The 17,926-nt window shown below is 53.3% G+C and overlaps 4 protein-coding genes across 4 annotated transcripts; 1 reads left to right on the forward strand and 3 right to left on the reverse strand.

The window, feature by feature from the left end:
- Positions 1-772: 772 nt before the first annotated feature.
- COCSUDRAFT_37740 (N2227-like protein) lies at positions 773-3,914 on the reverse strand (the record flags this gene model as incomplete). Its single annotated transcript, XM_005644882.1, has 6 exons — positions 773-833; positions 1,198-1,385; positions 1,870-2,013; positions 2,503-2,640; positions 3,045-3,146; positions 3,804-3,914. The coding sequence occupies 6 exons, from the start codon at positions 3,912-3,914 to the stop codon at positions 773-775; spliced, it is 744 nt and encodes a 247-aa protein (XP_005644939.1).
- Positions 3,915-8,955: 5,041 nt separating this feature from the next.
- Positions 8,956-9,437, reverse strand: COCSUDRAFT_9894 (hypothetical protein; the record flags this gene model as incomplete). Its single annotated transcript, XM_005644883.1, has 2 exons — positions 8,956-9,066; positions 9,372-9,437. Coding segments are annotated over 2 exons (177 nt in total), but the record flags the coding sequence as incomplete, so codon positions are not given.
- A 3,004-nt stretch (positions 9,438-12,441) lies between these two features.
- Positions 12,442-12,797, forward strand: COCSUDRAFT_57545 (hypothetical protein; the record flags this gene model as incomplete). Its single annotated transcript, XM_005644884.1, has 2 exons — positions 12,442-12,574; positions 12,754-12,797. 2 exons carry the CDS (start codon positions 12,442-12,444, stop codon positions 12,795-12,797), a joined length of 177 nt encoding a protein of 58 aa, XP_005644941.1.
- Positions 12,798-13,612: 815 nt separating this feature from the next.
- COCSUDRAFT_18398 (DUF1253-domain-containing protein) lies at positions 13,613-17,026 on the reverse strand (the record flags this gene model as incomplete). Its single annotated transcript, XM_005644885.1, has 7 exons — positions 13,613-13,822; positions 14,149-14,360; positions 14,750-14,891; positions 15,276-15,478; positions 15,808-16,004; positions 16,236-16,528; positions 16,871-17,026. Coding segments are annotated over 7 exons (1,413 nt in total), but the record flags the coding sequence as incomplete, so codon positions are not given.
- Between the last annotated feature and the right edge of the window lie 900 nt (positions 17,027-17,926).

Consider the following 17,926-nt stretch of genomic DNA (forward strand, 5'->3'; position numbering starts at 1 on the left):
CAGCATTGAGCAGATTCAGTGAAATGATCTCATGAATGTCTGCAGAAGTAAAGTGTGGCTGAGTGTGCTTGAGGGCAGCGCCTTTGAAGTGCTTGAGAGAATTTTGAGGTTTCCTGTGTTGCCCAAGAAGTCAATGTATATGATCTTCGGATTTGCTGAGAATTTTGAATGATTACGCACTAAATGGAAATCACACCCGTGGCCTTTGTGAGGCATTGCTGCGAGACAATGCAACCTAATTAGGATATCTGCACATGCATTGGTCGCCGCCGCATTACCGGCAATATGCGTGTTTTTGCAAATCGTTCAAATCTGGATTAGCTCTGTTCGCTCACCCTTTTTCTGGGGTTTGTGCATTTGGTCTATGTGCTCGGTGCTTGTGAACAGATGAAGTGCCCAGCAGAAATTGATTTCGAGCATCTGTTTGCTCACATAGATGATTATGCCCCTGGCACTATGTACATACTGATGCCTTAAAAACAATAGCGAAGTATAGAGCATCTGCCCGTGATTGCAATGCATCCCATGTGCCTGAATGTGTCCTTTGCTTGAGCGCATTTGATCATTTTGCCTGCAAATTGTAATGTTGAGATCTTGCTTATGGGATCCGCATCTCTGAAAGGCGGTCCATTAAAAATGCAACGCCTTGTCCTTCCATCACCTGAGCACCACTCACGCATACCCACTTTCTGCAGACATCGTATGTACAGCTCAGAAGGTGACCTGTGTTATTTTCAAACCAAGTTTGGGAAAAGCCAAAAACAAGGCATGATCAGCCTTTTTCCAGCCGCATTGTCCAGAAGGCACAGCGGTACGTGGACACCTGCATGCTCCTGCGCAGGACACTCCAGATCTAGATCTCTGATAGAAGTGCTTTGTATGCACAGCTGGTAGCGTTGGAAGGTGTTTGAGGATCCTGGACAATGTCGGTTGCAGCCAGGCATGTCAGACTGCTGTGAACCCCCTAGAACATGAAGCAGGCTGACATTGCCCTGTTCCATTTAATAGCAAGTTCAAAGTAATCTAACATGCCTGACCGGCTTGCCTTCCAGTGGGAAAACAAATGCACCGGCACATGAAACTTACAATCGCGCCATGCCTGTTAATCAACGGCACAAGTCGCCGCCCCTGGTCTGCCTAATTTTCGCTTTTACTTGCGGCGATGCACCTCTGAAACATGTCCAGTCAGCCCCGCACCTGAGGTTGGTGTTGAACCCGGCGACAACAATCTCGCGGCGCAGCATTCGGAATCCCAGTTCACCGGCAATTCGCTCCACATCTTCCAGGGGGATCTCGATTGAGTCGGCCATGCCGGGCTCCAAGTAGGTGTGCGCCTCTGCCCAGTGGTACTGCAACGGACCCAGATTTACCCATAGCCCGCCATCCTGCAGCAGAGCGGAATGCTGTGAAAGCTTTGAAAAGGACACGTCTTCTGCATGTCATGGCTTGTATATCTTGCTGTTGAAGGGGTTGAGGCTAAGCACGGCAGAAGCTGTTGAGCAGTGTACTGTGGAAAGGTTGGCACAGGTGGCTCTTTGTGCATCAGCAGACAGTGCAGTACAGCCTCTGAAACTGTCTTTGCCTGCAGCAGGCAGCTAAATTTTGTTGTGATGCCGCCGTCTCGCTGATGTGCAAATGGCCTTGACAAAATTGCCGAGGGCGAAAGCAGATTGCCACGCACAGTAGGGTGCTCTGCGTTCTGTCACTCAGATTGGTCTCCATCTAAAGTTTCTCAGGCCCCAAGAGGACCCCAAACATTGAGTTACATCTTTAAAGTTTCCCAGGATTCACTCGCTTGAAGGGGTACTACAAGACTATTAGTTGATCATTTGCTAAAGTGCCTGGTTGCAGTTTGGCGCGCACACTCACCTTGAGGCAGTGCCGCAGGACTTCCAAGTAGCGGATGATATTGTGCGCAGTGTCGATGAAGAAGCACGTGGCAACGCAGTCGAACTGCCCCTCCTGCTCTGGGCTCCCGTACACTTCCACAAAATCCCCGGCCGCCATAGAGAGCTGCAGCGGAGCCGCCGCGGCCGCGTCTGCCGGAAGCTCGTCCGGGATGCTGGCCTGCCCCAAGGGTGCGCGCATTGAGGTCAGCCCGGGGTTTTCATAAAATTGCCATGCACAGAGGCCCTACTGTGTTGCCAAGCTCGAGTGAAACTTCCAATCACACCGCGCAAAGACTCCGACTGTGCCGGCATCCCAGCTTGAGATGTAGTCAATCCGTTTGTGCTAAGATCTCAATTGAGGGTGGACAATGCAGCGGTTGTGCATGCTCGTGTCTAATCGGGGCGTTCCCAGTCGCCATGTTTCTGTCTGGATCGGAACCTCCCACTTACATGCATAGCGCAGAATAGATAGGAAATCTCCGGCTCAGGTGCAGGAGCATGAAATGAGTGCCTGACTGGCTGACAAGGCAGGGCTCATGCATGCTCTGTGAGTTTAGGTGTCTTCCCAATGATATGCTGTTGACTGAAGATTTAGTCAGCATTAGTGGCTCACCGGCCTAAGCTGCGCGGCGTCGGAGGGCTGGTTGCAGCTGGCGAGCGCCCAGGGGAATATGGTCCACTGCTGCGGCCGCTCGCAGTGGTTAAGCATGAACGATGACGTCAGCAGCATGAAGTACGAGAACTCGTTGCCCTGCGCACGCGTCATCACCGCCGATGTCACCCAGCGCTTTGCTGATGTCACTGAGTCAGTGTCGTTGAAATAGTGACCATGGTCGGCTAGTGTATCAATCTCGCATGAACAGTATGGGTTCTATTTAGGTCATGCAGACTTGCTGACGGTTGATGGCCAGCATATTATTTGCAGCCAGAACAATCTAGGTGGATATGAAAGGTTGCCTTAACCGGCCAGCCATCTACGATATGTGCTCTCAAAGCAATCATAAGCTGCTGTGATCAGTGTTAGCTCTGGCTGCATGTGCTGCCTCTGATTACTAAGCTGAGAGTGACTGCAAGACATAGAAGGCAGTGCATGCGCCTCGTAGGGATAGTGATGAAGATGATTTTAAAATTGGGTGGATCGGCAGGGTGGCCTGCCTGGGTGTGAAAGCCTGCTTTGGCAATGTCCAGGCACAGCCGGCCCAGCCCAGCGCCCGGCACCAGTACGCGTGGCGATGTTCCCTCCTCCGCCAGCCTATCCTACTGCCACACGCCCCCCACGTTAAAGTTCATGATGATGGATGACTAACGGATTGCGTGATTGTTTATGTGTTGCAGCATTGCTACTAAAGTTCAAGCACATGCAGATAATATTCTGAAAGGGTCATGTAATGTATAAACCCTGAAGTTGCCATTGCATTCCCCCTAAAACTCTAAGCTAGATCAGTTGAACTTAACCATGCTGGACTGCCACAACCCACACACAGCGCACTTGTGCCTGATGTGCCAATGCATTTGGCTGGGGTAAGTGTCATTGTTGCCCACTCTTTTTCTGTCAAGAGGCAAGGTGCGCCTCCAGACTACAGGCTGCCAAACTTCTACCCCTCCTTGGGCTTGCCAGACCCAAGCGCGTGGACATCTAAGACTCGTTGTGCTGAGAGAACACTGAAACATGGGATTCACATGTGTCCACAGACACTTACTACAAACTTTCTCTGCCACCTTGAGAGCCCTACAGCATCCTGCAAGTGAAAAGCTTTCATTCCTTTCATGGCATGACGGACAGTCCTCTTCGACCGAATCGATGCACTGCTACTGCATCACCCCAGGCGATCAAAGGCGCACAATGCAGGATGCTTGGCATTCACAGGGACAGACGTGCGGCATGTGCCCGCATGTGCCGGCATGTGCGCTCACCTGGTAGCGGCTGCGCAGCTCTGCCACGACGCGGCCGTAGGACTGCGCTCGCTCGGCCGCCCCCTCCAACCCCCAGTCGCGCACCAGATTCTTCAGCACATACCTGCGCATGCGTGCAGCTGTGAATTTTACTAATGGGATCTCGTGATTGTTTGATTATTTATTGTCAAGAGCACACATCACTAAGTGTCGTGCCCTGCCATCGTCCCAATCTCTTAATTCAGCCTCTGACGACACCTCTCTTTCTCTGACCATGATAAAAAGGTCCAGAAGGAGTCACAGATCGTCTAAGAGGAGGAACATGTAAGGCTCGCAAATGGGAAAGCATGAGGCTCTTAAGGATGTGCAACTTTTTCCGCAGGTTAATGTTCCGTCCTATAGAAAGATATGAAGGATCAATGTCCAGGATGCTGACCTGCACTTCTCGGCGTCGGCGGGCAACACCCGCTTTCTGTCGGCCAGCCTTTGCTGTGCGAAGCCCAGCGCTCTGCAGATTGGCCAGCCTCCATCCGACGCTTCCTCCACAATGCACCTACTCAGACGTGAATAGATTCTGTCAAAGACCAAGAGGATTGCACTTTCACATCAGGTGATACAGGGGAGTGCCCACATAGGATCAGAATTATGTGATTCTGGCAGGGCGAGACAGCACGAGGCCTCCACAAGAAGCTGCCAAGGGCAGTCAGTCACATGCTTGCATGAATTCATGCGCAGGCAGCTTGACTGTTGCAGCGTGTGACTGGGTCTGCAAGCTGCTAGTGATACTGCATTGTCTTGGCAAACTGTTGTGGCGGGTGTGGCGAATTGCAATGCTAATGGCATGCATTCACCTGATCATGGACCTGAAGAAGCGGTCATTTGCATCCACGCAGCTGCGGGCCTCATCATACTTTGCTGGCTGGTTTGCCAGCAGCTGCCTGAGCAGGAGTACAAAAACATGAATAAAAAGAGCTTTGCAGCATCACGGATACAGCAAGCAATTGTACAAGGTCGTGGATTGCAAGCACGGATGTTTCACAAAACTGCTGGAAAAGGCAAGTGATTAGCAATGCAGAGCAGAAAATTGCAAGCCTCGCACTTGTGTTGAGCAGACAGGCGTTCAAAATTGAGCTCCCACCGCCTGATCTCCCATACTGCATCAGCTCGATATTCCAGAAGTGCATGAAGGATCCTGGGAAAAAGAGCAAACATATTCAGGAGCTGAGCATATCTATAAAACCAAGATAATTATCTTGTGGTGGCTTTTGAACGGTTGCTGCGCGAGTTTTGCGAGATACTGACTTCTTAGGCATCGCCATCTAGATCAGATGCAGTAGCCAATGCAACAGCAGAGAAGTCGTTGGATAATACTCACCTCCCCAGAGCTTCAGCCTCTTCATCTAAAGAACCTCCATTGGGATTATTGGGCCCACATGTTCCACTTCCATCTCGTTGGCAAGCAGCATCACCACTGTCATGGTCTACTCCATCAGCAGTTGGGCCCGCATGTGAATCATCAATCTGCATACTCACGGACCAGAACCAGACGAGAACAATGATATGTATTGAAACAAACTGCACACTGTGCAATGCAAAATCCAAGGGAACAGGGAATGTCCTCTATTGCATGTTTGCTGACATCAGCAATGGGGGAGACAAAAAGAGCCTTGGAATTTCAACTCAACAGACTTTTCAGACCAAAGTGCGACAGTCCCAAATAAGTGCATGCCTTATGCAAGCACATGTAAGTCTTCGGGCTGGATGATCAGTGATGCTCATGCATGCACGCCAATTGTCGGCTTTCCCGGGGTGCACCTTGCAAGTCCTTCAAAGCAGTTTACATGATGCCCAGGTTTACATGATGCCCAGGTAATCCGGATCCAGCAACCAGATCCTGGTATGACGTATCAGTTTCAACAGACATTAAGTCTCCTTTCTTGGTGCTCTCAGATGACAATTTCATAACAAAGCACCAAGCACAGCTGGGAGCCCCACAACTGGAAGCACACTGCACCTTTCAACCATGCAATACTGTTATTGCTCTCAGCGGCAGTCATTGCACCCATGCCTTTGCAAATATACAGCAGACCCTCACAGACCAACACACCACTACACTACAATGATGCTCATGACATAGACACAACTCCAATCCAATTGTCGACAGCCACCATGATCTTCCTCTCAGACTGCAGCTCTAAGCAAATCTCAAATACCCAAGCGCTCGGCCGCATCCGCAGCCGCAGCCCATAAGAATATCTTCTCATTCCACTCTCGCATTTGCACACAATATATTTCTTCATTGGCCCTTTCGGTGCTCCTTCAGCTCAGTTCTACAGCGGGGGTCCTATACAGCTGGCGAGCAAACATTTGCCGCTGAAACCGGATCGATTCAAGTTCATTCCTGGGGCCTCAAAAGTTTGAGGATGCACCAAATAGGCACTCTGCATGCATCGACCACCAACTCTGGCACTATTGAAAGCATGATAGCCTGACCTTGCAAAAGGAAATATGCGGCATCGAATGCGCCTAAGTCACCGAAATCATGCAAGGCCGCGTATCCTCACTTCAGGGCGACAGCATGCAGCTAAGAAAGCGGGGGGTGCGAAAAACAGACTGCACACAGATGCGGGGCTGGGCCAGGGACGCGGTTTATTGTACAGCTGAAAGCAGTAGTACAGCTGAAGATATGTCTTTCTTTGTGTGTCTGATGTTTTTCGAGCCCTCACGCACAGCCTAACGTGGCCGGCGTTTGGGAAAAGCCTCAAAATTTTCCTCACCTGCAGTAATTCTGTCCCCTTTCCAGCCCCAATTATCCTGTGCCTAGAAGACCACTGAGGGCCACTGTGCCTTGTTTGGGAATCTAGGACAGTGCATGCAGCAGATGCACTACTAGTAAAGATGCACGAGCGAATTCAAGCCAGACTCTTACTAAGGGATACTTGCCGCCCCGTGGGTGAGCGCCCAAAACAGGCCCACACTGCGTGACTCATCCTCATCTGTTCTGTTCTAACCCACATGTCTATTCGACAGAGCGTCCCAATTCCCGCAAAGCTTTCCAGGACAACCCCAACGCGCTGCAACAACATGCCTGCCAGCAACAGAGACGCTCTTACCAACCAGTCCCAAGAGAGGCCTTGGTTATCCCTGCACACGCTGTGATAACAAGCCTGCCTTCAATTTTTTGCAGGCAGCCACTGATCTGGTAGCTACAAGTTTTTCCTGCAGGACGCTAAGCTATAGGGTTGAGGGGTTGGGTTTTCCTGTGCCCGTGGCTTATTTCCCCTAGTGACAACCCTCTGGCAGAGGTGTAAAACCGGGGCATGCAGCAGAAAGTGCACGAGGTTGGCTGGAGCACGCAGCCAACTCCCCTGTGCCCCCTGAGAGAGGGGGGCAACCTCTACCACAAACTGGCTGATCACAAAATTACCCTGGCAGATTCTCTTAAGCCCCTCCTCGCATGGAGGCTAGGTGCGACTAAATTTGGCTCCCGCTGCAAAGCAGAGCGGTGATGAAAAAGAAATCAGGTTGGCGGGTCGGGTACGGTCTTGGGCGGCTGGGCAGCTCCGGGGTTCCCCCTCTCTGATGGCCCCCCCTCCGTAGCTGCGTGTGGTCCCCCCCCCGTGGGGTTCGCCCCTGACAGCGCCTCCCCGCGCTCGCCCGACGGCCCAGATTCTGGCCAGCACATTCGCAAATCAATTTTTCAAACGCATTTCTGTCAGCTCTTTGTTGTCAAGCACACAGTAGCATTATAGTTTCAATCATAAGGCACTGTGATGACCAGAACGGGGCTAACCAGGCGGTGTTGCGGATGGGGTGAATTCCCCGGGTGGCAGCTGCGAGGGGTGGCCCGGCGGGGGAACCATGCCACCACCGCCGGGGGGCGCGAGCCCCCACACCCAGCCGTACGGCAGCCCGGGGGGCCCCTCCCGTCCTGGGATGGTGCCCGGCGGCTGCCCAAAGCTGCCCATCTGCGGATACGCCATCGCGCCGCCGTATGCACCCACTGAGCCAGAGCACAGAACGTGTCTTGCCTTTCCTAATCTGATCAATTCGGCGTATGGTTGCTTCAGCTTTGCGTCACCATACATGCACAGCCGCAGCGCATGAAACGAGCTGCAGTGTCTCCAAACTCTAGGAGCGATCATTGATATTGATATCAGATTGCGACTATATTGTCGCCCAGGGTGTGCCAAAGGCGTCAGCTGGTACACTTGGTGTCACCAGAGCTGACACCCTTGTCCTGCTAGACGCCGTAGGCACGCAATTAGAGGTCCCAGATTGATTTTGGCAACATCTCAAGCTGCAAATTGGGACGCTCTACGATGAAGCATTCAAGGAGTGTGCAATGAGTCATTCTTGTATGGATTAGGAGTGTCCAATTTCTTTGGTCAGTAGTAATGTGAGATTTGGGATAGTAGTCTTGCCTTGTTGGAGCGAGAGCCAGGGGTTGCCGGCCATGGGAGCGCTGCTCTCGGCAAGCGGTCCCACCTCGCCAGCGGGGGGCCCTGCGGCAGGCCCCCACTGCAGCTGCGGTCCTCCCGCTGCGGCCCCCGGCGGCGGTGGCATGAATCCAGGGAACCCCATGCCTGCAGCACCAGCCAAAGGCAAATAGTCAAGAACATGGATTGTCCACGCATGCTGACTGACACAGCTGAATACTTGCAGAATTACGTCTCCTTCTGCAGCCTGAATACTATTAAAAATTGCTGAAGTATAGAAATGGTTATAGTATAGAAAGCATAGAAATAGATTTAAGAGTGCTGGAAGCTTCACCTGCGCCGGGAGGTATGGCGGCCATGTTGTGCTGGAACAGCGGCGGGTGGCCCTGTTGCTGGATGGCCTGCATATTTGCACAATCTATGATCAGGATGACCGCCATTCACTGGTGTTGGGCAAAAGTAAGCAACAAAGTGTGCACCATGTGCATGTCCATCCTTCCAGAAAACAGCAGACAAGCTGACCGCAACAGCAGCGCATGCACTGCTTTGGCTCTCAGAAAACTCCAAAATACAATCCGGAAATTAAACGCTTGAACGCGCAACAGCAGCATCTCTGTAGTGATGTTCTTTGCCATTAGCAAATTACGAGTAATGGCAAGGGGAGAGGGGCACGCCTGTTGGACTTGCTGCAGGGTGTCGAGGGGGAGCCGAGCGGCGGAAGGGTATCCGGCGAGCCTCTTCAGGTACAGGCGGTATTTCTGCAGGTGGCTCGCCACGTTCTCACGCGTCATTCCCTCCACATTCATCAGCTGCAGGATCGTCTTTGGCACCGCATGCTTCACCCCCTGCCCATCACACAGCAATGCACTCACTCAAATTCTGACCAGATAGCCTGAAGTCATGGCGTGAAGGAGTACTGTGTTTGCAAGCATTCATCTGTATCCCTGTCAGCAAAGAGGGCCCAGAATTTTCAGAGGGCCCATGTCCTATCCTCTGCATCCAATAGCAACACAAGGGCATCCATTGTTGGTCACTTGCTGGGCATTGCATCTGGCTTTCAGCACCAGAAATCAGCTTACTTCAGTACAAAACAAAGAAAAAGCACGCAAAAAAACTGTGCGCGTGAGGGAAGACTTGAACACAGGCGCACCAGGTGGGTGACAGCATTCATGAAGCGGGCGTGCAGCTCAGCTGTCCAAACAAGGCGCGGCTTCTTATGGCCCCGGCCGCCGTGGTCCCGCCGTGAATCCCCGCTGCCACCCTCGCCTGCATGGCAGAAAATGGGCTCAATTTGCATCAGATCCGAGGTCAGCAAAAGATTTTTTTTTAAAGACCAGGCATGCGAGAGGAGTAGCAAGGCCCTGCAGTGTCTCAGAAAGTGCTATCAGGGTGCTTCTCCAAGCCTGGCACAGCACAGCATTAGCAGCAGGGAAGCGGGAATCATTCATAGTGTCTGGACTTGTGCAGCGCAAGTATGCGATCTCTTTTTGAGGCCATTGAAAACAGCCAGGCGAACAAAATTCTTCATAGCAATGGGAGGACATGACATGAGAGTCACCCTCGGTTTCACTGAGCTCTTCGGCTGCGTCGTAGCCTTGCCCCTTGCGTTTCCTGTGGCTGACGGCGTCGCCCTCCTCGGTATCCACCCCCTGCTGTTCCAGTCACAACCCCTCAACAACCCCGAAAAACCCCCAACACACACTTTCTCCGCCCCATACCGTACCCCTGTGAACTCTGTGACAACAATCACGGGCTTCTCAGGCTGTAAGACCAGGTTTCACACTGTTTTTATTTTTTACAGAAGCCTAAAGCAAAAGCTTATCCTGTCAAGGGCAGCTGGCAAAGACAGCCTTACAACCTGAGAATGACTCCAGCTAGAACCACAAACTGGGATCCTTGCTGCATGCAACACCGCAACTCAACCCCTTTGTACGTCTGTACGCAGCATGGCATTGCAGTGATGGCAACAATCGCGTTCCTAGTGGGTGACTAACGCCACTAAGAAATGAGTCATCGGCTCGGGCACTCACCTCACCCCCGCCGCTGGTGCCGACGCCTTCAAGCGCGCCTCCGGCCGCGGCCAGCGCCTCGAGTGACGGGTACGACGTCGACAAAGTCCCGGCGCGGCCCACCTCTGAAGCGGCCGCCGTCGCAAACGCAAGCTGCATAGCACTCTGCTCTCAACCAGCCAGGTCGTTTTGACAATCAGACACTCTGGGTGATAAGTGCGATTGTCGAACGATGAATCCTGACGGGGAGCTTGTTTGCAAATCAAATGCCCAGCATGCAATTCCAATCGTGACACATCCGGCGTGAAGGATGCCAGTTGCTGCATACACTCTTAATGCATGCTGCGAGTAAGACCACATCCTCAACAAGCTTGTGCCAGTCTTTACAAAAGGAGGTGAGGCGCACCTGCGCCCTCAGCAGCTCAGCGGGGGGAAGTGGGGGCCGTCCGGTGGGCGGTGGCAGCAGCCGGGGGGCCCCACCGGACCCCCCGGAATCGGATACAGGTATCCCCCCTCCTGAGCCCCACTTTGCTGAGTGGTCAACAGCCGCGGCGGGACTTGACTGCTGCTGTGGCTGCTCTGAGACTCCTGCTGCTGCCTGCTGCTGCTCGCTGTTTTGACTGTGCTCCCACCGTGCCCTTGCTGCATGCCCATCTGCAAATTTGCACCAGCGTTCAAATTGATACAGCAAGGAATTGATTTGCAGCGGAACAAGCTATGCGCGCACAATCAGAAGTGTGGAAACAAATTTGGTGCTATGCTAATGACGGGCACGCTCCAAATAGTTGGCGTTTGTTGCATGATATGCCACAGCAAAGCTCAAGACTTGAAGGCACAGCTCTTGTGGAGCAATGCACCTGACTGATGAACTTCCGGTGCCTCACTCCTGCCATCTTCTGTGCTGGAAGGTCCTGCCTGCGGACCTCCCTCTCCCTCACTTTGCCGGGGGGCTCCCCGCCCTTTCCCCTTCGCTTCCTGAGCCTGCAGCACAGCAGCTTCCAGTCAATCATCTTGCTTGACTTCGTGCATGTGAATGGTGGCCCCTTTCCTACTGGAATATGTCACTACCGTCACAATTGATATTTGCAGACAAGTCTACGCAAACATGGGAGCATTGGACCCCAGCACTCTACTAGGAGGCTCCCTTCTGGCTAGCCTTATGCGGAAGCTGATGAAGAAACGAGAGTGATCAACCCGTCATGTGACGCAAACTGGCCCGTTGGGCCCGATGCATAGCCAGAGCCTCAAGTACAAGGAATGGAACGTTCACTTTGCAGGCCCTGTCCGTAAAGCCCCAAAATGTTCGCATTCGGCTGTGGGGGCAGCCCCCTTCTGGCAGAAATGCCACCGAAAAGTATGAGAGGCCTCGAAAAGGTCCATCGGCTCCTGTCCACCGCATGCATCCGGCCAAAAGCGTAAATCTCAAACCAGGGCATTGGGCAATCTTCAAGCCCTGGGCACTCACACACTGGGATGATTGTACCCCTTGCTCCACGCCTAGGACGCTGCATACACGCGAGTGCATATAGAGAGCACCAATGGTTGACGCAAGACAGCTTCTTCCAATACCGCTTGCACGTGCATCTAGATTCTGCACTATTTCACTTCCATCGCGCTCATACAAGCCCCGTGTTTGTAAATGACTCGAGGAGACGACGCTTACGATTGTGCAGATATTTCCCTGTCCTAAAATACCGCTCTCAAACGGGATTTGGGCGCGATGAACTGCTCAAGATACACCAAGATATGGTTGAATGCTTTTCGTATCGGGACACCAAAAACACCTTTGAACGATCTGATGGCAAACACGATCACGTTTTATAAGAATACAAAGACAGCTAAGAGCAAGCTGGCTTCCAAAATGCAGCGGCGAAAAAGATTGCAACTTGGACGGAAGCTTCCGAAGGGAGATCGATGCCAAGAAAGAGTGCCCGGACCTGACTGGATCTTCCGTGTTCATGCTCCTCCTCAGTGCGGACGGTAGTATGTCGATGCTCGGGCTTACTAGACATGCCAGTCGCCCGGGATCGAGAAACTGACCACTTCCTGCGGGACAGGAGACATCCAAGGTAGCAATGTCAATCCCTCATCTCGCTGTGCTCAGCTGGGCACCCGGCGGTCTTGGCTATGCCGCTGCAGCGATGGGATTGGATATGTTGCGTGCACCGGAGATGCAGACAACGCCCGCGTTCGCTGATTGCCCTGGGAACAATGTCGACAGAGTGCCGCGCCTGGAGGGGCAGCGGGTTTCGCCTCAGCCCCGATTCGCCCAGGTGGCTGGGCCTCATCTGCCTGCTGCCCAATGGCGGAGCACGGCCGAATCGTGGCGGGTTGAGGGGACCGCGTGAGCACGTGCTCTGGATGAGGCATGCAAGTCCATCACAGTACAGTGGAGATGAGTGCACTGGTGTCTCGAAGGCTCTTTACGAAGTGCATGAAAAAGTCTCCTCATCCATCATGACGTTGTTCCGGAAAATGGATCCATGCACCGGTTGACAGATGCAGGCACATGTGCACACTCAGCCCCGCTGCAGCCCAGCTGGCTGCAGGGTCTGCAGGCGCACTGACGAAGCAAGCTAGCTACATTGCTATAGCTTGAAATGCGCATCCGAAATATCATTGATCAATGACGGGATGAATTAAGCAAGCCGTGGCACCAGCCACTTACAATTCCACTCTCCCTTCTCTTATTTCCAGACTTTAAAGGAGTCTGAGGAGTCTGATACGAAAATTTTCGCGCGCTATCACACTTGCAACGTGGCAATTCTTAAAAAGATCATCTTATGGACGTCATACCCTTCCGTCAGCCTGACAGAGTTCCACTATCAAGTTGATGATTCATTTTCAACAGCTCATGCATATGCCATCACACCCGCCAACAAAACCAGCCTTGCACTCCTGAGTAGGTGACTGCAGAGGCATCGCTGCAGACTCTAGGGGTCAAGTGCTGCTATGCACTCCCACTCATGATAGGCAAAGTAGGCAGCTCATCCTTATATTCTGTGAATTTCATCAAGGCGCAAAACTTCGTGAGACTCCCACCCAAGCTCTGGAGCCACCACGCCGTCAGCAGAAGAGGAAGGTGCCCTTGGAGCTCTTGAGCATCTGGCAAGCGCGCGAGCCGACTGCCCAATTTCTTTGTACACTCTCTCATAAAAACCCCAAGACACAGCTAGCCTCCCAATTCTGCAGCAGCGGCGCCGTCATGATACCAGAGAACGCTTGTTTGAAACGGTGCGCAATCTGACAAACCTGGTCCCTTGCGCTGCCAATTAGGTACAAGACTCCACCTCATAGAAGCACGTTTTGAACACACCTTTCTCCTTTTGGGCTAGCTCTACTTTGATGCCAGCATAACATTTCCTCTAACACACATCGTCTCTCAGCAGAAGAGGAAGGTGCCGGTGGAGCTCTTGAGCAACTTGCGCGCGCGCGAGCCGCCGACGACCGGCTCCAGTCGTAGCGCGTCGAAGCGGGTGAAAAGCGCGGTGACGGTGGCGTGAGTCATCGCTGACTCATCGCGTGCGCGCAGCAGGTTGACCATCTCGGGGTAGAAGTGCGCGTGGTGGGGGAGCTGATAGAACAGCAGGTCCTGCGCCAATCGCAACCTCCTTTGTCTCCTCAGCAAAAAAGTCTGATTTGTACTCTGGCAAGGTGTGCTGCAACAGACGTTGCCACATTGTCTGACACAAACGTTGACCCAAATGTTCAAAATATTGACAGGGACCAAATTTGTGCAAAGCATCTGTTGATGATACACCAAGTCTGCTTCTACAAGACAAGGCGCCAGAGGCGCCGTCATCGAAAGCCCCATTTGAAGGTCCTGTGCTTTTTCTGTGATGCGCACTCTCATGATCAAGGAAACTCCGGGTCCAAGTATACAAGTTTTGCAAACTTGCTGTTTCATACGCAGCCCACCTTGACACCGCGGACGCGCGCGCGGTTGTAGAAGTGGGAGCGCTCGGTGAGCAGCGCGAGCGGCAGCCGGCCGTCGGCGAATAGTGAGCGGCCGCGCGCGGCGGCTTTCGGCGCGGCGTACTCCGACAGCCCCGCAAAGGCCGCGCCCTCTTCCTTCAGGAAGTTGCGCAGTCGCACGTAGTCGAAGTACGACGACACGAAGATCAGCTGGCCTGCCCGCATGCAAAGTAAAACACGGCTGAATAAAGAGTCTGCATCCAACGTGAAATTATTGACGCATGGTGAGGAAGTTGCGTAAACGCACGTATGACAAGACAAAGACGAGCTGACATGTCCGCCAAGGGCAACAGACTATGCCCAAGACTGGCGCAACTGTGGTTGGGGAGAATTACTTGGCCTTTTCACATGCAAATGGAGTTTCATGCTGACTGGCCTAAGGCAGCTTTTGTGCAGGGAAGTGTCTCCTGAAAATATCATACTCAGAAGACATATAGGTTCGATGTCAAGGATAAGCCGTTGCCAGGCAATGATAGGCATGCTTAGCAGATAAGGCACACAGCAAGGCTCGAGTTGTCGGTGGGAGGGAAGCCAAAGGCAGCACCTTTGGCGCCCGTCTCCTTCATGCGCGGCCACAGGTTTGCCCGGAAGTGCTCAAAGCGCGCATCCGCGTCTGCAGCCGCCGATGCCGCCGGCAGCCGCTCAAACAGCTGGCGCACCTGGGGGATCACCTGTCCCAGGACCCCCTGCGCGCCAAATCAAGCACTACTTGATCACCTCATGTACATTTCCCAGGGTACCCTGTAGTCTGTAGTACCCCCTGCATTTCCCAGGCGACTCTACCTCACCACCCAAGTTGATTTAGAGCCCCCTGCATTCCCAGGGTAGAGGGGTACCACGGCATATTTAAGCCCTGACACCAGAAGATGGTTACAGACCTTACACACTTTGACCTACTCACCCTCCCAAATGCCTTACGAAAGCAAAGCAAGCACAGTATAGCTCCGGGACTGTCCAGTGGGCCGTGTCACGATGTGAAACTGTCACCAGGGCACACAGCCTGGCTAGCAATCAAGGCAGATAGACACCACAAAACAAAGCTGCCGGTGCAAATCGAGGCGGCGGCCCACCTGGTGATCTACCCTCAGCCTGACCCGGCCGGTCCAGTTGGCGCACGCGCGGTTAGTCAGCGCGTTCATCTCCGCAGACATCAGCGATGACATCAGCAGCGTCTGCCGATACGCACCGCCGTTGCCGCTGAGGAAGCTCTCGCGCACGCGCATTATGTCCGTGCCGTGCTGCGCCTGCGGAACCTTGTTCATCGCCTCGAACACTGCACGCACATGCACACAAACGGGTCATGAGGATACCACAGTTGCACATTGCCTTGAAAGCTGCAGGCGCACAGGCGCACGAAGAATCTTTGCAGTATCATTGCAGCTGTTGCAGGGCACCCACTGGGTAGTTCAGGCCGGAAAAGGTCGTCGGTCAATACAGCTTGGTCATATAGCACAGATTGGATATTGTGCCTCTTTCTGATGGAACTGGACAACCGAACTGAGGCAGTTATCAAGTGCTTGAGAAGGTTGGATGGGGAATGTCGATTGTGCAATGTGATTGGACTGACACCTTGAGAGTGTTGCGATGGAAGCAAGGACTCACCGGTGACCACGTGGGCCCAATTCTGCATGAGCAGCACATCAGCGCGGTCTACAACGGCGATCTCTATCGATGAGAGGAAGTCCGCGGGGCCTCCGCCCTCCTCCGGCGGTGGCTCTGCCAATTTCGTGGCGAGAGCGATCGGCGACGCCACGATTATATCACTCTGCAGAAAGTCCGCGTATAGCTTAATTGCTCCCCTGAACGCATGGGCTGAAAGTCATGAGCAAGGAAAATTGCATTTCACAGTACATAGAAGTACCACTGCTTGAACAGTGCCGGTACCCTGGAACTGCTAACACTCTGCCCCACGAAAATCGCTCATGAACACGTGCTGGAACACACTTAACGTGGATGCTGTAGCAGCATAGTATATGATGCCCATATTCAGCTGCGGTGACAGCCTCCAAGTGCTTCATGCAGCAGCCCACCTGGTGACCTTCATCCCAAGCCGGAAGTGGTCGTCGCTGTTCCCGCCAAAGAGCGCCGCATGCTCGGCCGGGGTCCCCCCGGCGGGCCCCCCTCTGCCACCGCCAGATTTGGCGCCCACCTTCTCGATCCCCCCGCCCTCCTCGTCCTCGTCGTCGATCCCGGCCGCGCCGAAATCCTCGAGGAAGCGCTGTTTGTTCTGGATCGAGTCGGCGCGGTTCTCCTTCTGCGCCAGGTCCAGCAGCCGGGAAACCACCCGCAGCGCCGTGCTCCGCAGCGGCAGCAGGATCAGCACCTGCCGGCACATGTCATGACTTGATTACTAATGACATGGCATCTCACCCATGTCCCCCTTCTAGTACATCCACGATTCACTTTTGCCATGCTACCAGACACAAGTCGCTTGCACGCAGGAGCCAGAGAGATACCAATGTCAAAGTGCATCCCAGAACAACCGCAATTTAGAGTACTTAAACTTTCTGGAGCCACTCTCGAGCCTAACAGCTATCTTATATCGAAGAACAAATCCTCCAGGACAAGAGGTCGGATGGTCATGCTGTCAGTAAAATATGACAACTCGCGCATTTCTGTGCACACACTGACGCTGCATGCAGGAGTCAGAAGCCGAGGCCCGCACCTTAGCTCGGGTGAAGCCCTGGTCTCGGGGGGTGTCCCCTCCGTCGGCGCCCCCCGCTTTCAGCCGCTCGTTGTTCTTCTTTATGAGCCCCGCCGCCGTCGAGACGTGGTTGATGCAGTGCAACAGGTACGCATCCATGATTGGGTCATTCTGCTGCAGGCTGCATTTGGCGAACGTATACTCTCAGCTCAACAGCATTGCATCGGAACACTACATTGCAGGAATTCAAGGAAACTCATATACAAGTTGATGCAATGTTGAGTCTGCAAAGCTTGAGGAAAGGCCCAAGTGGGACATGAATGTATCAAAATCTAACCTGGGCATGAAGTTTATCCTACCATGGTTTGAAAAGCATCCGTTGGGAGCATCTTTATATATGTAGAGGGCGGACTAGTGAGGGAAAGGGAGATCTGTCACACACAACAAAACTGCCAAGGCAACAACACACCGCCTGCTATGTGACAAAGGGTACAGTCTTGCCTGGTGGGGTATGGGCGCAAGGGGAAGAAGACATCCTTGTAGCTGGTGCAGAGGCCAAAAAAGGCGCGCTGCTCCGGCGAGACAAAAGCCCCCTCCTCGGCTTCTGAGGGGCCGTCCAGTTTTGGCGCCTGCCCAGCGCCAGACTTGGCCCCGTGGCATTCGCGCCAGCGAGTCACCAGCCGCGGCTGCACGCCGGCATGTGCCAGCGTGTGCGGTGCCTGCACACAGGAACAAGCCTTTGGTCGCATACCTGATGCATATCGTTTTAACAGGATGTCACGCCCCACCTAGAGGTCAGACTCGCCTTAGGATCCAGTGGGTTGCAAATACACCTATATAGTATTCCTGTCATCGTCCTCATTCTATCTTCTGGGCATTTTGCGATGATCCACATGGAGTGAGTGAGCGGAGCAGCAGATGACACTTGAACATAGTAGCTAATGGCACTGAAAGCCCATCTGTTCAAACCTGGGGGCAGCATAGTGCATTTAAGTTGCGGGGTATCAAGCAAAGCTTCCAAAGAGGGCTGGCTCTTGCACACGTGTCTTTCCTAATGCGCAGAAACTTCTGATGAGA

Source organism: Coccomyxa subellipsoidea (assembly GCF_000258705.1).
Source record: "Coccomyxa subellipsoidea C-169, whole genome shotgun sequence".
In the NCBI taxonomy this organism is placed as follows: Eukaryota; Viridiplantae; Chlorophyta; class Trebouxiophyceae; family Coccomyxaceae; genus Coccomyxa; species Coccomyxa subellipsoidea.